At 42.0% G+C, this 22,159-nt stretch overlaps 1 protein-coding gene across 3 annotated transcripts in view; it reads left to right on the top strand.

Moving 5' to 3' along the window:
- Positions 1-22,159, top strand: part of Sox102f (transcription factor Sox102F) — a 148,020-nt gene that overhangs the window by 28,578 nt on the left and 97,283 nt on the right. For 2 of the 3 annotated variants that reach the window (XM_077416064.1, XM_077416061.1), the window contains exon 2: positions 2,149-2,243. Coding sequence is in view for 2 of the 3 variants with exons in the window: in XM_077416061.1 (XP_077272187.1) it covers positions 2,149-2,243 (95 nt within the window). In the remaining variant the exon portion in view is untranslated. Of the gene's footprint in view, positions 1-2,148; positions 2,244-4,050; positions 4,177-22,159 lie in introns of those variants that run through there. The other variant, XM_077416063.1, reaches the window with a different exon arrangement.

Below are 22,159 nucleotides of genomic sequence, written 5' to 3'. Positions count from 1 at the left end.
AACGTCACGATCGCGCGGACATCATCGTTTTTACTTCACGGATGGTTGAAACTCGGCTGAACGATTACATGCTTCACGGTGGTATCCTGTCGAAGCGTGTAACCACTATTGGTTCGACTGAGACTGTAGGTTACGGAAAGATCCTCAGGGCTAATGATCCATCACCTCCTGATTCTAAAGTCCGAAGTGGCTACTTAACGACTTTACGGCTGCTTGCTACCCAGGAACGCCCACACGTGCCACGCAGGTAAACCTCGCCGACGCGCCTGCGAATTGATCAACCGGTCTATTGATAGAGCGGGGCGCTACCTGCGATCTTCCGGAATGAAAAACGATATGATCCTACCTGTTTTTGAGAAAGGAGTGCCTAAAAGCCAACGACTTCCGTTCGCTAAATCGAATGATGAAATATCTTTTTATTATTCTTATCGAACTTTTATGCGCAAAATAAAATTTTAATTATTTTTGAAAGTTATTTTAATACAAAAAATCTGTTTTCTAAAATTAAATATAATATGAATAAATATTATTCTCAATTATACGATATATGTTAATAATATCAACAACTGATGAATAAAAAATCTGTTATAATTATAGTAGGTTTTGAGACACTAATCGTGTCCTCTTAAGTACTTGACGTGACAAAGAGTTGACGTCATTTTATTACATATGCAAAATAAAAAGACTTGGAGGGATATTTCATTGAAAAATAAAATTTGCTGCTTAATAAAACATTATTTCATCCAGCTATGATATTTTACTATAATTGCACTATATATTTAATGAAATGACATCAAACATTTGTCAGATACTTAGTTGATTTTTACGCGGTTATAAATTACAAAAGAGGAAGAGAGAAGAATGTTTAGTGGACATTATATTCTCTCAAGACGATTCATTTAACATCGTCGGATTCCATGCGACTCGCGACTGCAGGAATGCCGGCGTTTCAAGTCTAAAACGTTAAACCATAGAAGGTGCATGGGAGAGAAAGACAGAGAAGGAGAACAGCGAAATGGAGAAGAAAAAGACAATGACGTAGTACCTACCTTCGTAGGAATCTCGTGTCATCTACCAGGTTCTTCTCTCCTCCTACCTCTGAATCATCGTTCTTTGTCTTCTCCCAGGATCTTTCGTATCCGTGGGTATAAACCAACCGTAAATCGCCAATCCTTCGACCCCGATATAACGAATTCTAGATATAGTGTTTAACGGGACGTCTTCTTTTTTGTCGTTATTTGAATGGAAGCTATTATATGACACTATATATAATGACCTTATATATTTACGTTCGAAGTTACCGCATAATTTTTCGAAATTTCACGCAGGTATGTCTAACAATATTACTGAAAATAAAAATTGTTGCAATATGAGTGTTTTGATTATCTATCTTTAATCTTTTGTTCGTAATGTGTGTGAAGTAATTTAAGATTAAAATCGAAAGGAAATCGATCAACGCTATTATACATTTTATTTATTTTCTTTTACTCTTTTATAATTATGAATTTTATTACATTTACTTTCTTTACTTTTTGTATAGATGGATGGGATGGTTAATAGTTCTATCTTATCGTGTTTTCTGTCTATTAACTTAAGTGACTTAAGAATATATGCCTATATGCATTGTTATCTCTTGTTATCTTGCAACCATGCATTTTTGAAATTTATTTTTTGTCTTCTTCGCTTTGAACAATCCCGATTCGTTCAAATTGCGTAACATTAAACCGGAATCCGCTGATTTATGGCCAACAAAATGCTGGCACGTGTCTTTCTAGTTTTCATCCAATAAATATATTATATCATGAAGATCGTACAATAAAATAATTAAAATTGATATGAAAAGTACGCATGATACAAATAACTTGACGCAGAATTTAATTCTGCAACGACGGTGAAATTTGATTATCGCTATTCTTCAACGTCAGTGACTATTCCGTGTGATCGGATCAAAAGTTTTAACAAGGTTTGAGAACCAGTTGTAACAATCCGCACGAGTGATAAAAGTAGAAGTAATAGATAATATGTGAGAACGTTAGAGGATGTAATTCTAAATGTGTTACACGCGAATGTTTGTCAAAGGTTAAACGGCGCGGAATGACGTTTCGCATTATTCGTCAAGCTCTGACCAAGATTCTTTCTTGTCCGCAGGATCGTGCGCTTCCTGATGTTCGCCATAATTGTACGACGGTGGACGGGGTCGATACGGCCGTAAACCCGATCAGCTGGAAGGAGATTCGAACCCGGTGAGTCAAACGGCACCTGCTTATTGTGCTTATTCATTCGGGACGCGGCTATATTCGCCCGTGTACAATGTGACTTAATGGAACCCATAAAGACCTTTAACATTACTATGAAATCTATCGCCGCAGCCTGACTACAAACCAATGAGACTTATCGGCGATGCTTCCCCTAGCGATATACCTCCGCGTAGCATGTTCGCGAATATGACACGTATCCATTATACCGAGCCGTTGCGCCTGCATATATAGTTACAAGCGTATTTCAATTGAAATCATGTTAACGTAATCACATAACAGCATTTTTTAACTTTATAAATCCGCACTTCCTGTTACACTCATCGAATGGATTCTAAAATCTACAATATTTTATACCCGTCTACTTCTCTCAGTTTTTATCTAGCAGAAATGAGATTGATATTTTTTTATTGAAGTATTAGGACAATAATTTTCGTTCCGTGAAAGGAATTGTCATGCTAGGAACCTACGATATCTCACTTCTCTTTACTGATATGCTATCGAAATAATGTATATTTCGCTCGTAAATATGACTCAAGATTGGCTTTTGCGGCAATTGAATACTTTGAATCGTTCGTTTGACAATACGAACGTGTGATTTTACTCAAGATGATCAGCGCGAAAAATAGGATTTGCTTAGAGTCGCGCACGTGACGGCATAATGACAAGGGAGAAAAATACACGCCGTATACTTGACTACTTGATGTTCGGTCCAAGTATTTACACACAGGCACGCGCGGACAATTACGGACGGCGGGACACGGTTTTACAATAAGTCAATTCGTTTTCAAGCTGCGTAAGAACGGCCTAACGCCTAAAAAAGACCCCGGGCTGGATATAGTTATTGCGGCTGTACACATGAACAGGTCGATCCGGTCGAGTGAGATCAAAAGAGAGACGAAGAACGCGAAAGATGGAAGGAGAAAGTAAAGAAGAATGGACGAGCGAGGAGGGAGAGATTTTCGCGATGGAAACAGGGGAAGGGGAAAAGGGGGCGCAGAAACGAAGTACGCGTATATGACGGCATCGAGCGGCGATAAATACATGAAAGAGAGGAAGAGAGCAGCGAGGCACGAAGAGCGAGAAAGAGAGAGAGAGAGAGAGAGAGAGAGAGAGAGAGAGAGAGAAAGAGATGAGGATGTACAATAATCGAACGCACTCGCAACGCAGTTGTTTGCAAAAGAGCGATATCTAATCGGCGAAATACTCGTCGAAAAGTAAACCCAAGAACAGGGTGGAGCACGCATATATCGTTTCTCCTCGTCGCTCACGGATGGTTTCATCCGTTCGTCTCTCGCTCGTTCGTGAACGGGTTATGCGCGCCGGAGAGCCTCTCCTGGCGGCAATACCTGCCGCGCGCGGTGCACAGCACGCCCCGTTCGGACCGTGTGGACCCATTTGGTGGTATCTATATACTCATGTATGTGCCCGCACACACGTACGCGTCTTCGGTGTGCGCACGTACACGGTAAGGTGCACGCGAACGCGCGTACGCACACTCGCGCACTACGCGCCGGCAAACATGTATTGCCGTATATACTACCACCGAGTATTGTATAATGCAGCCATTGATGGCCGTCCTCTCTTTCACGCACGCGATCTGTTGCAGTCGCTGCAACCCGTGTCCGGTGACAGCCTCCAGTGTCCAGTCTCCCTCCCGGTGAGTGCCCACAAGATTTATTTTCCCAGGCGATATACGGGGTGTCGTCGTGAAAACGGAAAATCCGGCCTGGCGCCAAATTCATACGCCGGATACGATTACGAGAAATAATGATTATCGGACGTTTTCAGGACGGCGATCTAAGCGGAAGTACTATTTTGTGAGGTGTGACTTCGTGGGGATTGGATATTTCGCGCGTTTTTTATTGCGCGCATTCGAACATTCAGATTCTTATCTATTGTCAGAAATGGAATCGATTGGGTATGTAAAACTATATTAGCGTTTAATTATACGCTTATTATATGCTAGCAAAAACAAACCGCAAAGATCCAATTAACAATTTCTAATTGTTAGTTATACATAATATACTGTGTCATTATATTGTCATTTCTATTAATGAAATTTTTTTAATTTATAAGAAACATTTTAATCAAAACTTGATTTACGGCTTAATTTTATCAGATAAAATTGAAAAAATTTTGATAAATAGTCAATAGATAATTTAATTCTTAATCACTGCTAAATTTTATGTGTATACGGCTTTATTTTTATATATATTTAATTCTGCATTCGACGACAAAGATATACATAATATTTGGAAGTTGCTAAATTGCACTAAAATGGCCTAATCAAAATCTCACAAGTGAAAAATCTTTATTCAAAGAATTCATTAGTAGGTATTATAGTAACGGCAGAGCATTCTGTACATCACACGACATATTACGGGAAACGAACTTTTACTTGCAATCCGTCTCGCCAGTGGCAATTTCTGTTGATATTATATTACGACAAAGCGGAAGCGAGCTACTAAGAGCTTACGTAACATCCACGTTCCGTCGTCGCTCGCGCAAGATCGACTCGAGACAAAAAGCGTGGCGAGAACAAACCTTCCCGATCGCGCTCGCGACTTTCGCCATGCATTAATCGCGCGTACGTCGTCGGGGGTATCGTCGTTATTTTCTCGATCGCGATCTCGCCGTCTTCTCGGGCGTCCGCGATACTTAACGAGCAGATCACTTTCAGTCATGGTGTGTACAATCGCGATCACTTTACAAGCGCAGCGAATCGCCACGGGACCGTGCGCGAGTCGCGGAAGATTGCGATCGCCGTACGGCGGCCAGTTCGGCGAGAGGAAACGTTTCTTGCCGATCTCTCGTAGGTGGTGAACGAGTTACGATTTGCGCGCGGCGATTTGCACACCACCAAGGAAACGTTGAAAACGGCGGGAAACGATCGGGACACCCGTTGAGTCGTCGATCGCTCCGCCACTCGCGAACGCGCGAAATTGCGTAAACGAAATTGAATTACCGTCCATTGCGAGAACGGGAAATTCGCGGGCACGGCTCGATTTATTGGACGATTGCTGATGGATACCTACCGAATGGCTGTCATTTTGCGGATAACTAAAAAGAGAAAAAATTGTTGACGGTCCTCGTTTCATCGCGCGCGGAAGACGATTTAATCGTGTTTTGATTGTCCATGTTGTACGACATCGTCGTAAGAAATATCCGGTTTTGTAATATTTAGATCTAGAGATGTTATATTATTTTTATTTTTATTTTTTTTTTAATGGCGAACATTTTTGGCATACAATGACGTAATGCGAATTCACATAATGAGATTTCTCGAACATCGGTTTCCCATTCTCGGATACGGATGTCGCGTTCGGCGCGATATTGACATGCGGCTACCAACGGCAAAACGCTAAGTAAATAGCGCGTAGCTACGAGTACTCCGGTATCGTCGTTCCATCTCACACTTGTCAATAAACCTGTAGTATCAGCGTATCTTCCAAGGCGACGATAAAATGTTGCACGTTTAGCTCGAGATTTTCGACGATGGGAAAGAGAGCCGCTTAATCTTATCGTTCCTTTGTGCAAATAGTACAATGATGATTCGCGATTACGTATGTCGCGACGTCCGACGAAGCAAATTCCGGCGCTCCCGCTAATTTTATTTCTTCGTTTCATCGGCGAAAAAAAGCGGGTCGGAGCCGCGAGCATTAAATTGGGAGCAATCTGGGCGCGAGGAGCATCACAAAGAAGTCATCCCGGTACGCTCGTAAACTATATAGCAAAAAATGATATTTTCTTTGGCATTTGTTAGTCATAATTCTGGTGTGTGCTCCTTCTTTTAACAATTATTAAAGTCGCTTTGCGTGAGAAAGTGAAAAAGGAGAGAGAAGACGATTACATATAGAATCTGTCCATTTATCTTATCTTATGGAAGAAAAAGAAGCTGGAGAAACGCTACAAAACATGCGACTCATATATGTTTGTGAAATACAGTATGGACCAAAATGAAACGGCGCGCGATTTTTATTGCAACATTTTTATTTTTATACAAAAAGGTATATTGTTATCTTCGTTCGAAAACACGAGCATCAGTCATCACGCATTATTATCGATAACTCAAATTTTTGGCAACAACAAATGCTTTAAGAATGTCGCGCTTCGATGACATACGATACAACTCTGTGCGTTTGAAAATTTCAATTGCCTGCAGACAGCGAGTCAGAATAACAAAAGCGAATCGAAAATATGCGAAGAATGCATTAAGAATATATGCTGTAGATAGAGCTACACAGAGGCAAGCGAACCGACTTGCGGAGAGGAAAAGAAGAAAAAGAAGTTGAAACGCGCGCTTTTGTCGGTACGTCATTACGACATCCGGTCACCGTATGGTCGTTAAAGTGACACAAATGGTGTTTCAAAAATATCAAGCAAAATATGAATCCGAGTAGAAATAACACCACGCCATGCTGTTGTTGCGATGTTTGCGATATCTTTTTGGACTCATTATACTCAATAATTTATTCCTTTAAGCCTCGTGTTTTCTGAGAATAATATAAAAATATTATTCTCAGCTTATATATATATATATATATATATATATATATAATGAAGGAAATATATTAATTAAATAAATAAAATAGCATCACATAATATTCATGTTTGTTCAAATTCATTTATTTATATTTATTGTTTTTGCCGAAACACAAATTCAAACGCGCATATATCTGTTCGAGTATAATGAAAAAAAAGAAGGATTAGCGGTATTGAGGAATCAGATTTTTAGAATACATCGCCCAAGGATTAACACACTCTCGCGAGATTATGCCGATCCTGGGAAGCTTGTCTAAGTATTTAATTCTCGATTTATGCGGAACTCGCCGGCCGTTCAGCGTGGTGACCCATAGCGGCCGTTGTCGACTTTAATCGGGGCCCGTGTGCGTGGAACAGCCGATCGTGAATCTGCTGTTGACGCCGATCCGAGAGAGCCGGCCTCCTTGACAAAAAAAAATTAGGCAAGCATAATCGTAAAGTGCGAATGTTATTCTCCGGGCGATGAGCGAGGCCGCGAAAGAAAGAGGCGAAGGGGCAGTATTTTTTCGGCGCGTATAATGGAACGTCATGGAGAATAAAAATTCCACGTCGCGACAGAGATCTCGGGCGATTCCGGCTTAAAGCTTGAGATTGACGTTCGAGGACCGTTACAACGGTGATTCACAAAGCAGTGTTATCGCATATAATTAGTAAACTTTGCTATTACCAATATCGTATCAAATCAATAATGCAAGAATTTATTTTTATCGAGACGGGATCGACCGGGCTGCGGGCAATATTTCTCGTTTTCTTGCTTTAGCATTTTGCATGTCAAAATCTTTTCATCATTCCTTCGTTGAATTCGTCAATAAATTCAAAGGAAAACTAAAGATCGGCGCACCCCTCGACCAGTATTCGAGCGTGGCGCCGGATTCCATCGAGCACGTCGATTGCGAATGATCGACGAACTAAGAACGAAACAGGGACGAGCTCGGTCGGCCGAATTGCACAAGCGGATTATACGTTTTCCTTCGTAATAAAACACGGGAGGTCTCAAAGGGAAAATAATGTCTCCCTGATTACTCGCCTCGATTCAACCCGCTACTCCTCCTCTCCCTTCCCGACCGACGCCTCTTTCGCGCTGTTTCTCTTTGCAGGGATATAACTTCCCGGTCCTTTCTGCCTGGGACTTTGTTGAAATGGGGATTAAAACGATGTTTGCGCGAAAGCCAAAAGCATTACCGACTTTATCTTTCGAATTGCACCGTATTACTTTTCCTTTTATCTTCCGGCGCTTCTGTGATATTTGTTTCCTTAATTTCAGTCGGGCCGACGACGGAGGAAGGTATCTTGTGCTCTATAAGATTATATTTGTAAGAATTAAAATACGGAGTCAGCTTTTGCGTATAAATGTAGTGCGATGCAAATTACATAAAACGAAATTATTTTTAATTTAGGGATACATTCATAATAATTGAATTTTAGAATACGTTTTTTATTAAATTGTTTTTTTATGTTGCGTATTACGTAACTTTTAAACGTCGAACATATATCACAGCTTTAATCGAGAAAGCATATTAAAAAAAGTTGATTTTATGGAATATTCAGTTTTTCTGCAAAGTATTTTTTTTATCCTGATGACGTATTTCATTATTTATATATATGATGACGATAATAGTGTTATATTATTTTTGTGTTATATATTTTTATAATGATTCGAACGTTGGCCTGTCGTTTGTAATCATAAACCGGTTGGACGACAATGCAAACTCCTATTTTTAAAAACTCGCCTCCAAAGAAAGAATTGCAATCTATAAAATTCCATATATCAACTCCATGGCATCAAGCGTAAATAATCATCATTTATAGATGGTTTTTAGGACTTTTAAAAGGAATATAGAGAGAGATCTCTTTTCTCTCTGTTTTTTATAATATAAACATATTTTATTATAAGTCATATTAATGCATTATTTGTATTCATAATACTACGATAATTGTAAAAAATGTGGATGATATAAAAACGATATGTCAGCATATTAATACCGAAGTGGCAAAAAATAGAAGCATACAACGTTTCAGCTTTAAATTGAAAATGGTTTCTTAACATACATGCTATTTGATCAATATTGCTAAGTGATTACTGAGAGATATTGATCATTAACTAGTGGCATTATTAATAATTATAATGATGATTAATTATTAATCACTTATGAAAGATAATATATGCAACATGCAACACATTCTCTCTTCTTTTGTTTGGCGTCATATGTCATTTTTATAATTAAAAAATAATAATTAATTATAATACATATTAGATCTCACTTGATTACAAAAAACGCGATCATATTTCACCAAATATATCCAATATTCTCTGATTTTCGCTCGATTCTCGCCAGTATCAAATATTCAGCAAACGAGCTGCAGAGACAAAACTGTTTGGTCCCCAATTCGACGAGGACCACGAATAAAAAAAAAAAAAAAAAGAAAAGGCGCAAGCCCAAGAACCAAATGGTCGGTCGAGGCGCGGTGGATAGGCGTCGCGGCGAAAGCTCGCTCCATAATATATAGAGCCCGCGCGAACATAAAATTCTCCAATTGCAAAATTGATGCGGCTTATGTTACCCTCTCTTTCTCGGTGCCGCTATATCCTTCTCGGTAGTCACCCCGCAGCAGCATCGAGCTGCGACGTCGATGCCGCTAGTCTCGCGGGTCCCCTCCTCGTTTTACTGTAAAGCAACTCCTCATATTGTACAGGGACGCGTAATTCATTTTTTACCGGACTCGGCTCAATTATTTATAAATTGCTGCTCCCTCGGGGAGGACGGGACCGACTTGTCATCCCCACGATGCGACACGACGCGTCGTGGCGCTGCGTTTTTCCTCTGATAACGGCAGACGCGAAATAAAAAAAAAATAAAAAAAACGAGCGCGCGGAACCTCGTACGATCGGCCAGCAACTGCTCGAAGCAATTGTATAAAAAATATTTGTAGTTTGGCATAACATTGTCACGATATAACAATAAAAAGGGCTAATTAACTTACACAAATGATAACTTATTGTCAGAAACATTTAAACTGTTTTATACATATCTAATTCAGATTGCAGAAGTATTTCATAGAGACTACATTTCGTTAGTTTGACATTTACGCGTATTCTATATGATCGACAATTCATAATCTTAATTCAGAATAATTAAATATTCATCAAGAGGAAAAAAGCTCTGCGTATAAGAACTCATCAGTAAAGCATCAAGTGGATAATAGATCATTTATACGCGAAGGTCACGTATGACCTCGCGCAGCACGCGTTTACAATCACTGCTTCGTAATCCGCGATCTTAATGACGTGCCGCTCTACATAAATTTACATGTAATTGTAGCTTTTTTCGCGAACCTGGCAATTTTAGACTTAAGCGCATCAAGGCGCACATGACGCATTTGTTCAACGGTAACACCCCCGTACTCATAAAACAGGCTCTCAAATCTCAGTATTATTATATGTTGGAACTTGATAATCAAAGAACTGTAAATTCAATCTCACTTGTTGCCTATAGCGAGATTCATTTGCTGTGCATACTTATCTCAGTACGCGAACACATATTTAAATATTTCTAAAATAAATATGAAAATTTTTTGCTATTTAAAGAAAGATAAAAGTGACATATAAAATTCTTTTTTTAATGTTTAAACGATCAATAAGATATTCTTTCTTGTATATTAATTGCAATTATCAAGTAAAACAATTAGGAATCTTAAGGAACATAATCTGTTAAAAATTTTTAATAATTTAATGTTGATACAGATTTCTAAAAAAAAATTTTAATATATTATTACAAATGCTATTACATAGAATCAAAATAAGTGGATTGTACCAGTAATTTCAAGCCTTATTATTCCCGTCATCGGCAATTCGAACAAAGTTCAAAGAGTATCGCAGTGGTTTGATATCCAATCATTATTATTACAGGGACATCGCCTGCTTTGACTGCTCCCCAGAGACAACAATCTCCCTGTCTACATCTCCGCGTTTCATTCATCCTAGTTTCCTACCCTTTTATCGTGCGTGCAAATGCTATTTGTTGTTTACAAAATCGACCAAAAGAACGGAGAGTTTTCTTTTTAAGGGGACCATATGCTTTTTAATTAGCCCTTCTCTGCTCGGTTTCCTTCCATTCGAGTGGACCGTCAGTAAACTTGTCGTCCTTTAGACATTAAGGACATCTTTCGGACAGCAAACGATACCAGCATCGATATCAGTGGAAATATAAATTTCTATAAGTAGGTACTTTTTTGCAATAAAATTAATATATTGAATTGATACAGATTTATGAGTACGCCTTGAGTTCGATGCTATCTTAACAGCCGTAACGTGATGCAATCGATCGAGCATATAATTGTTAAAATTAATCAGTAAAAAACATATACGTCTCACAATTACAAGTCGCAAGTGTTGCGACAACTGACACCGCATTCCTTAGTGAACAGCAGCAAAACATGCTGATCTGTTTTCCATAAAGCCAAATTATGCATGCATCGATGCGTACATAATTCCATTTTTGTTAAATTATCCTATTGAAACTGCCGAGAAAGTATTAGCTCGCAATTGACGTCGATACAATCGGTTACATACGCACGCATATAATATGCCAAACGTGTAAATATTTACTGTGTAGACAATGTAGGTATAATGATTGTGTTCTATACTAAATAATAATCGATAAGAAAAATACGTGCTTGTTGCTATCAAAAGCCTTTTCGAGCGAACGCTGCTAGATATTAAAAATTATTTATTTATAATTTTCTATTTAAAGAGTTAAACATAAAGAATGGTATCATTTTCAATCACGTTTTCGCTAAGGAAAATTATCTGCATATTTACTTTTTAACGAATTCATCAATAAAATTCAGTAGCAACAAAGATGTCGTAACGCAAGATTTTGCGGCGCGAATTCACGGTAAAGCCCATTGTACGAAATGCGCGAAGCATATAGTGCAAAATGTAACGTGTCATTAGAAAGCGCGAGGTCGTAGCTGCCGGGAGAAATCACGGGACACCGCGCGCGACGGCTCTTTCTTTGCGATTCGTTAAAAATCATCAGGCGGATGTACTCTGCGAGGAGCGACGAAGTCGGTCGGCGTCCGCGAGATTCGCCTTTATCCTCGCGCTCGCTGGACACAATGCTACACTCTCACGAGAGCGCGCATCACGAGAGGACAAGGAGGACACCGCGACGTTCACGCGTGTGCACACGGGCGCGCGATCGGAGATCGGAGGCTACCCTTCAAACAACCTTGATATTAACCAGTTGTGGAGGGCCTATTGTCGGCTCCGGACTATGGACATTGTGCTCTTTGAGCGTCCCACAAAGAGCAACGGCTCGCACACGCTCGGTGTGCGTGTGGTATTCAGTCAACGCTATCTTCTGGTCCCGGGGCCCCGTGTGCACACGCATACGAACACACACGCGCACTGAGTGCCGTTAGATTGCTGCTAAAAGCGCGATGCCCGCGAGGTATTATCCATTGTGAGCGTGGAGCGTCTCGAAAACGTAACGTCAGTATCACGGCCGACCACCGGTGGCCAGCGCGGCGCGAGAAAAACGGAAGATCTCATTGTGTAATAGATTTATTGGCACTGAATCGCTCTGGATAAATCGATTAAAATTAAATCCGATATTTTTCTAATCGATCCGGGATTTCATGAAATTATGAACTCAGCAGAAATTGAAAGTAATATGACATGCCCATAAATAACAAAAATTTTTTTTATTCATATTTATTTACATTTAATTACTTTAGTTAAACTGGTTCTTATTTATTCAGACATATTTTTCCAGTTATTTTAAAGACAGACGTCAAAGAGCAGTTCACGTTTTTATATTATTTGCTTCTGCTGTCGCGCCAGAAAGTTTTCAAGAAATATACACATATGCCTGCTCCTATACAAATCCTCACGTGTGGCACATCGAATCGACAATCAGAAACACGGGTACCACTCTTCAAAGGCGTGAACCACCCACTGATCGCCGAAGGAAGACGTCACAATGGCCTGCCGTTTAAGGCACGAGGGATTTCCAGCGGCAGAGATTAATTGGTCGCGGAAGGTGCGAGCGGCCTGAATTCGACGATACGGCGGAACGTCGGATCTCTTGCGTGTAATCACACACATACACGTGCACACTCCGATACACGTGTTCGTCGAGGGAGAGACGAGACGGAAGAGGGATCTCAGCATCGGCTGCCATGCGTACGGTCGCACGAAGCTCGTCTTAAGGCCCTAAGCTCCTTGTCGGAGGACGCGACCACGCATGCGTGCCAAGGACTAACGCACCAGCGACAGCACAATGCCGCGGCCACGATGAATGTGGGCATTAAATGATTATAGTCAGGGATTTGTATGAACAAATGGATGACAATGGCGTCCGCGAATGGCCGCGCGGGCACGGAGCGGCCGGCGACGAACCGGCCCCTTGTTCCGCTCCTTCCTCTTTCGAGGTTCAATGAGAAGCTAATTGGAGACTGCATCGTTGGCGTTGGCTGCAAGCAAGCACATCGTGAGCACCGGTAGCGCTCCTTGTATCTTATATGCGTGCGCATTATTTTCTGCCGGCCGTCCGCGCCATAATGCAAATTGCGCTCATCGATAAACTCGCTTCTATTATTTTAATCTTTGTTGTTTAGTGTGTATTGATGTATAAGACGAATGCCGCACAGGTACTTGACACACAGGTACGTCTCTTCTGCACAGTCATTGCATATGGTGCATATACAGCGTGCTCCGTCATCGTGCACTTTCTTCCGTCTGAAAATACCACGGAGCATTTCGACGGAATCGTTCGTGACAGATAAGCGAGGGCTATTATGATTCTCGCGTATTATTTCGCGCACTCTTTATCGCGAGGTATCACAAACGCCCGTGTCTATCAATAGACAGCAGTAGGCCACTTACTCCTTGTGCTTCGCGTCGTGTAAATCATATCGGTTCCATAAATCACGGGCTAAAAGGGATCTCGAGAAATCGCCGAGCGATTGAAGAAGCTGGCCCACAATAAGGCGTGACGCATATCGGTGAACACTCTCCCGGCCAGATGTCTTCCAGAAGGTCTTTTTCGGCCGATAAACAAACCCACGCCGATATATGTCGAGCGACGCGACGCCGTCGAGTTACAAGCGTCAGATTTCTGCGTGACGTGCTTCCTCGTCACGCTTCCGCGAACTGCGGGCTGACCGATAACGACCTGGCCCGTGAGCGTAAAAGAAGAGAGTCAGGCCCAGGGCCGAAGAAAGAGCGTCAGAATCGGCAATGCCGACCGGTCGCTCGATCCAGCGACCACCATCTATCGTGCAGCTGTTGCTTCCATTGTGTTGTTAGTCTTACGTTACGCGTCGCGACGAGAGAAGCCGAAGAGAGGAACTCTCTCTCTCTCTCTCCCCTTCTGCGAGTGAAGGAATCAGCAACCGACGACGAGCGAGTGTGCAACATGTGTTTGTCCCTTGCTCTCTTTCCTCCTCCTGCCACGCAGCCTCTGTGTTTCTACTTCTCTAGATTTCCCTCTTTTTTTCGTCGCGTTATAATGTTATTCTTCCGACTTATAACCGGGGCTGAGAACCGCATGGATAGGAACATAGAGTCGCGCGATGCGGACAATGGATTTCGAGCTGTTCTTTTTAACTGCATTCTTTGTATATATATAGTTAATATTTTGTGTTTTTTTTTTATTTTATAATTATCGCACCTTGCGTGACCTCTCTTCCTCAAATTAGAGATTAGCGCACGAATTGAGAAGATGCGTTACCGTTTTTGTGTTGTAAGATTAACTTCGTACTTACCGTTTGCGGGAGATAGCTCAGCTGTCATTAACATTCTCTCACGTACAGAACGTATCGATCGCAAGGAAACGATGTATTAATTTTACGTAATGGGCTAGCTGAGTATCAACCGATGCATTCTGTATCAAGGAGCCCGGGAGTAATTTATAAATGGTCATCTCTCGGAACCCCAAAGCCACGCGTGCGGCTCGGAAGAGGATAGGAGCGCGGGGTTGAAGGGTCAGGGAGCGAAGGAGAAAATCGTCGAGGGATACAGAGAGCCAGCTAGGCAGAGAAAGGGCGTAAAGACCACGGAAGAGGGGCAGAGGGTGAAAGACCGGGACTATGAGACAGAGAGGGAGGGGAAAAGAGCGAGAGAGAGAGAAAGAGAGAGAAACTGAGACAGGCGGAAAGATAAGTCTTTGATGTCTAGCGGAGATATGATGATAATCATGATGAAGGCTTCCGCTTGCACGCTACAGCGGAATCCGCGCTTGCTACCTCCCCGGCCGCGCCGTGAGCCATCGTGTGCGCGCGCGTGGTTTCAGGCCAGGTATATCTTGTGTTCTCGCAATCAATATAACGGACGTACCCCGAGACGTTAATATAGTCACGGGTGACCTTAACGCGTTACGCCCAAACGGGATTCCAGATACGCAATGGGTTCATGTGCGCACAGGTGCGCGAACGAGTTCCGCTATGGCGCGCATATCGCCTCAATGCAACGACACCAGTGCGAAATGAGTGCCAATTAACGTCAAAATCCTTCATACATAATATCAAAAAATTATACGCTCGGCAATATATGCACAACGATAACGTACTGTACAATTAGTAGAGACGAGGTTTACAATTAGTAGATACAATGTATGCAATAGTGAAATTATGACAGAGAGAGAGAGAGAGAGATACGTGGTTTACGCATGAATGGCAAAATGACACGGTTTGAAACCGCGAATTGTCAACAATTCTCGTGCCTTTTAACTCGTGGTATTTCCTGAACTTCTCGAAATTCCGATAATTTTTAGGAGAAATCTAAATCTGCATTTTAAGTAGAGCGCGATGTCATGTATAGAATGATCTTTTTTCCTGAAATTTGGGAGCAAAACTGTGAAAGCGGCAGCACTGGTCAACGTACATTTGTGTTCGACCAAGAAGACACAACGGGAAGTACATACGTATGTACAATAAAGACGATGACTCGTCGCGAGTATATGTGCGAGCGCGCGTATATAAGAAGTGCGTCCTGCTTTCACGACAATCCAATGCGGGCGCGAGAAAGTAGTCGGTCCATCCGCCTTTATACATACCAATCGAATAGAAAGCCAGATAAAGCTTTATAGTCGATCGAAATCGTAAAACGGCCAGACGGTGGAGTTTTAACGAGATGTACCGCATCGTGACGATCGCGAGCGCGCGAGAGAGACAGCTCGGGACAGTACGTGCGCGGTATACTGCCGCGGATGATAGGCGGAATTGATGCAGCCCCCGAAGTCGTTATGGCGCCTCGTGAGAACGAGACACCTTTTTAACGGTGCGGACTTAGTCGGATCCGCGACTAATAATAGGCCTTATCTCGAGGAGAATCCCAAGAATTTCAAGTATCGCATATTCCAAGTAGAAACGAGCAAATCGATTCGTGGTGGTTCTGTCCGGCGCCGTGCGGGATAAATCCTTTTATTTTATCAGCGAACGGTGGACCGCGAGAATCGGACACTTTCCATCAAATCGGTGCCGCGTGTCCGGCCATTTGCATACGTATAGTCGATGCATATTCTCCGATCGAATGTTGCTTGCTTTCTCGCGGGATTATTCGGTTTGTGCGTGGTGGTTTCTCCGATACAAAGATTAGTATATATGTGTTCCATAGATAGTATTATTCCCAGCCATGACGTTCGCGTAAAAAGGCTCATAAACTGCAAGAATATTGTACATGCAATGATATAGATACTATTTGTATAAGAAGGTGTAGTAAATTAGAAAATATTTTAACGGCACATTTTTAAATAAATTTAATCATTTCTTTTTTAATTTTTATTTTATAAATCAATCGCGAGCGAACGCCAATTATCTTTCAATCTTCGAGATCATGTATCCATTGTATCAATATTGTGCGGTTCGAAACGAATTCTCTTCTGTCACATTGCATCGAGAAACGAATTTACTTTTAAACCATCCGACATATTCTCCGTTGCACGTGACCTCGATGGTTGCTCTCCGGAGGGTTTTACCCACGAAATTTTATACCGTAAACCAGAAGAACGACTCCAACAGGGATAGGCGCACGTGCGCTGGACATCGTTACTAAAACATTAGGCGACGCCGATAAATGGTGGCAATAATCCAGCGGTTCGACTCGCACGCCGATTGTAGAGTAAAAAGCGACGAAGACTCCTGGCGGCGACCCCACTCCGCCGATATAAATGATCGTTCTTCTTTCTTGGCTGCGTCTCTATACTCCACGGGCCGATAAATACAGGTCCGCCATAGGGCGGAGGCGAGGCCTGGCCCACGAATTATAGGCGTTTTAAAAATATTGTTCCATCACTTATTCAGATGCCCGGCTAAGGTATCGCTTTCCAATAGTATCCTTCGATCACAATTTCCCACCGGCTGTATTATTGAAGCCTACCTCAAAACTCGAGTAGTCTAGGTGCTACGCGGTGGATCGTCTACTTTGTAGGGATAGCTCGAGCGGATAAAAGGATGATGTACGATTATGGGAGTCCACGAGAAGCTGCTTTTCTATTTTGGAACATTTTAGCGTCAATCTTCGTAAGTCGAGGGTCGTTTAATTCCAAGAGTCGTTCCTGCGTTTAAATGTAGGTATAATGTAGATACGCGTTGCTCTCGGTGTAATTAATGCATTGTGTAAAGATTATTTATATGTGGTCTTTGAGTGATCGAATTTTTTTTTAATCGCTGGAAGATCGCTGATCCCCGAATAGATTTAATTGCGGGTTTAAACCGACTACCGGAAAAGCACGTATCGATTATGTCTCTACGATATTTCGCGGGACGCGATTTGGTCCTTATTGCATCCGTGCTCGTCGTGCTATGGATGTGCCACGGATTATCCGCTTGTAATCTGTTACGAAACCGAAAGTTTTGATGATTTCATCAGAACTTCAGGATCCCCTGAAATATCCAACAGTCACGCATGCATCGTGAACGTGGGATTTTCAACGTTCGGAATTTCTAGATGGAAATTCTGTCAGGAAACCGTTGTACATAAAGAGCATTCAACTTTTCTCTTAGAAAAATTCTCATTAATAAAAATTTAGTATTTTAAATAATTATACCTATGTCACCGAGTTATTAAAAAAACATGATAATAATTTGATTGAATGAAAAACTTACTGACCTTTATTATATATTTTTTTTAATTTTCATATATCAAATGTAATGTCTACATCAAGCACATTCTATATATATGTATACGAAGAAAAATTATCTCAATATACAATTTATGTTTGTCCATCTTAAACAATTTAATGCTGAAACAAGCAAAGAATTATCAGATATCGGATGATGGTGACACTTAATTCCTTCATACATACCGAAAGCACGAGAAACACAAACACACGTGAGATCTATATTTGCGTTCACGGAAACCGCCGTACCTTTACACTGGCCGCTATTGCTCTCACCGATGAACCGATTACGGCCCCCATCTCTCCGCTCTCGGTTAAGCCCGCCGCTTCGTTTCAGGCGTTAATGAGGACAGGCGGTTGGCCGCGGGGTATTGCGCATACGTTAGAAACCGCCGATCAACGGGCGAGCGATGCGATCGGCCGCGGATCGGCCGTCGCGTCGGCTGCATGCCGCGCGAGTAAAACGCTGCAACGGGGAGCGCAGAAGGACGCCTACCGGCGCGGCGGCGCGGCGTCAGGAGCGGCTAAGAGCCGCGCGGTAGCGACGACGGGAATGGGAATGAGAGGCTCAAGAAGCGGCGCTTTCAATTATTCCCGCCGAACAATCCCGCCGCTTGTTTCCTTCGGCGATTACATCTACGAATATTTATTCGCCTCCCCGTTCCTGTTCCACGCGCGCCGCGCTTCCATCGTTCTGCCGTATCTATCCGCCCAACCCCCTTCGCTGCTCTCGTTCTCGTTCTCGCTCTCGCTCTCGACTGCGTGTCTCGCTCGTTCTGAACTCTCGGCGAGATCCTTCCGTAAAGAGTCGCGGAAAGAGCGCGCGATGTGGTCGGTCGGTCGAGCTCGTTGAGCCGGCTGCCGTGAAGTTTCCCGAACTACTTGCCGGAATGTGGTTGTACCACTGTGAACAAGTACGTAGATTGGCCAAAAAGGCGCACTTAATTGCAACTGTGCATGATAAAGTTATATTTAACGCTAAATAGTGGGAGCAATTATTAATATCTTCTTGAAGGTAAAGTTAGATAATGCTTATAACTTATGTTGCAAAATAACAGAGTAAGAAAAGGCAAGCGAGCGAGAAAGAGAGATATAGGGAAGGGAGAAAGGGAGGAAGTGAGAGAGGGAGAGAAACTGATCTCAAAATTTATGCCACAAATAGATTTATTTGTCGCAGAAAACAGGCACATAACTTATGTACCACTGTAACCGAAGCGCCGCGCCGCGAGAAAATTTGGAATCCATATCTAGGTGAATTTGTCTCGGCCAAGCTAGTGATTTATATATGTTGGTTTTAAGTTTAACGCGTTTGACTAATAGCTTGATCCGTTCTAATAATTTTGCTGATAAATAACGTCCGTCGTCTTATGTGTTTCAGTGCAGATATAACGAGACCGTTACGGACGATTTACGCGATTCGATAACAATATGACATGAGTTATGGGCATGTATCTCGTCATTGAAAGTGCATCGAGAGACAAATAAAAACATTCGGCGCGTCTGAATAACAAGTAGGATCTTATTATTAGCTTGCAACAAAAGCATCAAGAAATTGCGCGTCACGCTGACGGTAGTCATTACTCTTTAAAGCGGATCATTAAGGAATTGTTCTCCATTCTCTTGTCCACCTCGCTCGTATCAAGAGCCGTTGGATCTGCTCTTGGAGATCCGAAACTGTGATTACGCGCGCACAAATTGTCGAGAGTTAATTTTAATCTTAAATTAAAGTCTATATACAGCACGGTAGATACGCTTAATTCTCGATATACTTTCTCTTAAGGGATAAATGAATGAAGCCTTAACGTGCTAACCTACTTATTATGTATTCAATCTTTTTTTTTAACTTTTTTTACTAAATTTTTATACAACATATTTAACGATATCTCTCTCTCAACGATTAATAACATTTAATATAAATAAAAAGTTATTCCTAAATTTTGGCAGTCACTTATTTATTTTGTTGTTTTGCTAAATAAATATAATATATAACAAATCCGTAAATTATAAGAAATATATTTTTAAACTTAATTTATACAGAATTAATTATGATTCGTTTACTGTGAATACAAGCTTTATAATAATAACGAACAAAAAATAGATGAGAGACACAGGAAGTACGTGTTGTCAACTCCATCATCATCGCTGAAAGCAGAGCATCCTAGGGCGCAACGTTAAGCTCGAAGGTATAATCGAACAGCCCCCCACACACACACGTACACACACGGTTTAAATGCCCGTTACATCTATCTATCCTTGAGTTTTCTTCGAAGGCACGTATGGCCCACACGTGTTTAAATTATTATTGTCTGAAATATGTGCGTGTATATATAGGTACAGAAGCGGTCGTTCCGAAACGCTACTCGCGGCTTAGAATTCGTTACTTTCTTTTCTGGCGATCGTGTATCTCGCCATTCTATCACGGGGATTCGTTAAACCGTGACAATAACGGTTGATGTCATGAGCAGCGTCATAAAATTAGACGTGCATTTAACAAGTATATAGTAACACTTTCAATTATCTCGTCAAATGCAGTTGCGATTATGCGTTACTGATAGCTTTATCTTTAATAAAATCGCTGCTCGCTGGAGGTTGATGCCAAGGTAAGATACCACCAGAGGAGAAATTGCTTAGCGTTAAACGCAGCGTGACACAGAATAATCTCTGGTAAATCACCGTAAACGGCGGTCGTAAATAAAACTTATACTTTGGCTAAATTTATCCTTAGAAGGTAGTACTACATATATATAGGAGATTTGTTACGCACTCTCGAGTGTGATGCATGCGGCAACGCGTTTAAAAAACTTGGTATTTCATAGATATACACGTCGTGGGTTTAAATGACGATTGTCGCTTCTTCGAAACGATGGCCCTGACCTAGCTCAACCCGCTACTTACGCGGGGTTTCTAATTTCGAATCGGTCGCATCCTTTGCCGGAAATAGCGCACGTGTGTGCGAGAGTGCTGCTAGAAGATCCGGCGAAGGGGGAAGCGCACGTCCGCGTGTCATCGTTCGGCACGGTGCAACGATAATTAAGGGCAAGTGTATTAGGGACCGCGATTCGTTGGTAACGTCGCGTGGCGGTCGAAATTTTTCGCCCCCTCGGCACGTACGACTCGCCAATGTGCCGGATGCCGTGTCGCACCATGTACGGCGGGTATGCACTTCATTTATTATGTTAGCGGCGCGGGACCGGTGCGCGGCTTATGCCATCGGAGACGCGGATGCACCAACGCGCCTGCAATTGCTCACTCGTACACGCGCAGCACTCCTACACCCGTAGCTCGTGCATCATGCGTATCGTTGCATTGCGCTGAAAGCTAAATTTACATTGTTAAATTGTGCCACCGCTTCCGTCAAGCGACGCGCGCGACCCGCCGCTTATATTTGTATACTTAAGTCGCTAAAAGTACAGGCGCGTCCCCAGTTTCGCCTATCTACCTCTATCCTTTGCGTGTTACTCGCCATTAAATTTATTTCGTGTTACGTCGCGGAAATTCGGTAAAGACGAAATCGCGTCGTTTAAATTGCTTCGGTCAATCGTAATTGTAGGTAATTAATCATTTTAAACTTCATCTTTGTTATATTCAATGTGTGTACGTTAAACTCGGGCTTTTCTCAAACTGTTGAAAAATTATTCATTTCTCGTAATTATATGTTTGTGATATAACGGAATATGAAATCAAGTTATTAGTTACGAGTGAATAAACTCGTAACATGCACTTATGAGATGACTATTCCATCATTATCACAATTTAAATATTTCTACACTCGATTACTCGTACGCCGGCAACACCTTCAATCTCCCTTCAATTTTCATTAATCGCGCGTAATTCCTACCTGTGAATTTTTAGCGGCACTTCGATTCGCGATATTAAAATGTTATCGGCGTAAAGCCGACGCATCGTTTTACCGTTATCGATCACTGTAATATGTATAAAGTCCGCCAAGTGTCTCGATCGCGGCGCGTCGATTTTCCAATTATCTACGCACGCGTTCCACATTACGCTTATCGAACAACGGTATATGCGGCAGCAATGAGGAAATGTCTTCGTGGCTCCGAGCACTGCTATTACCGTGCACCGTGCGCGCTTCTAAATAATGATTTCCGTCAGTGCGACCTTGAGCACGAAAGAAAGTATCGGTGCTGTAACGATCGGAAAAAGACAACGTTGGTAGCGTATACGACTCCTCTTCCTGGTCTCGTTGTGCTTACTCGCGATATTGATACGCGCATG

The sequence above is a fragment of the Temnothorax americanus genome, unplaced genomic scaffold (assembly GCF_048541705.1).
Source record: "Temnothorax americanus isolate GAGA-0224 unplaced genomic scaffold, ASM4854170v1 Scaffold41, whole genome shotgun sequence".
NCBI classification, from domain to species: Eukaryota; Metazoa; Arthropoda; class Insecta; order Hymenoptera; family Formicidae; genus Temnothorax; species Temnothorax americanus.
This window is presented reverse-complemented; position numbering and strand designations above follow the sequence as displayed.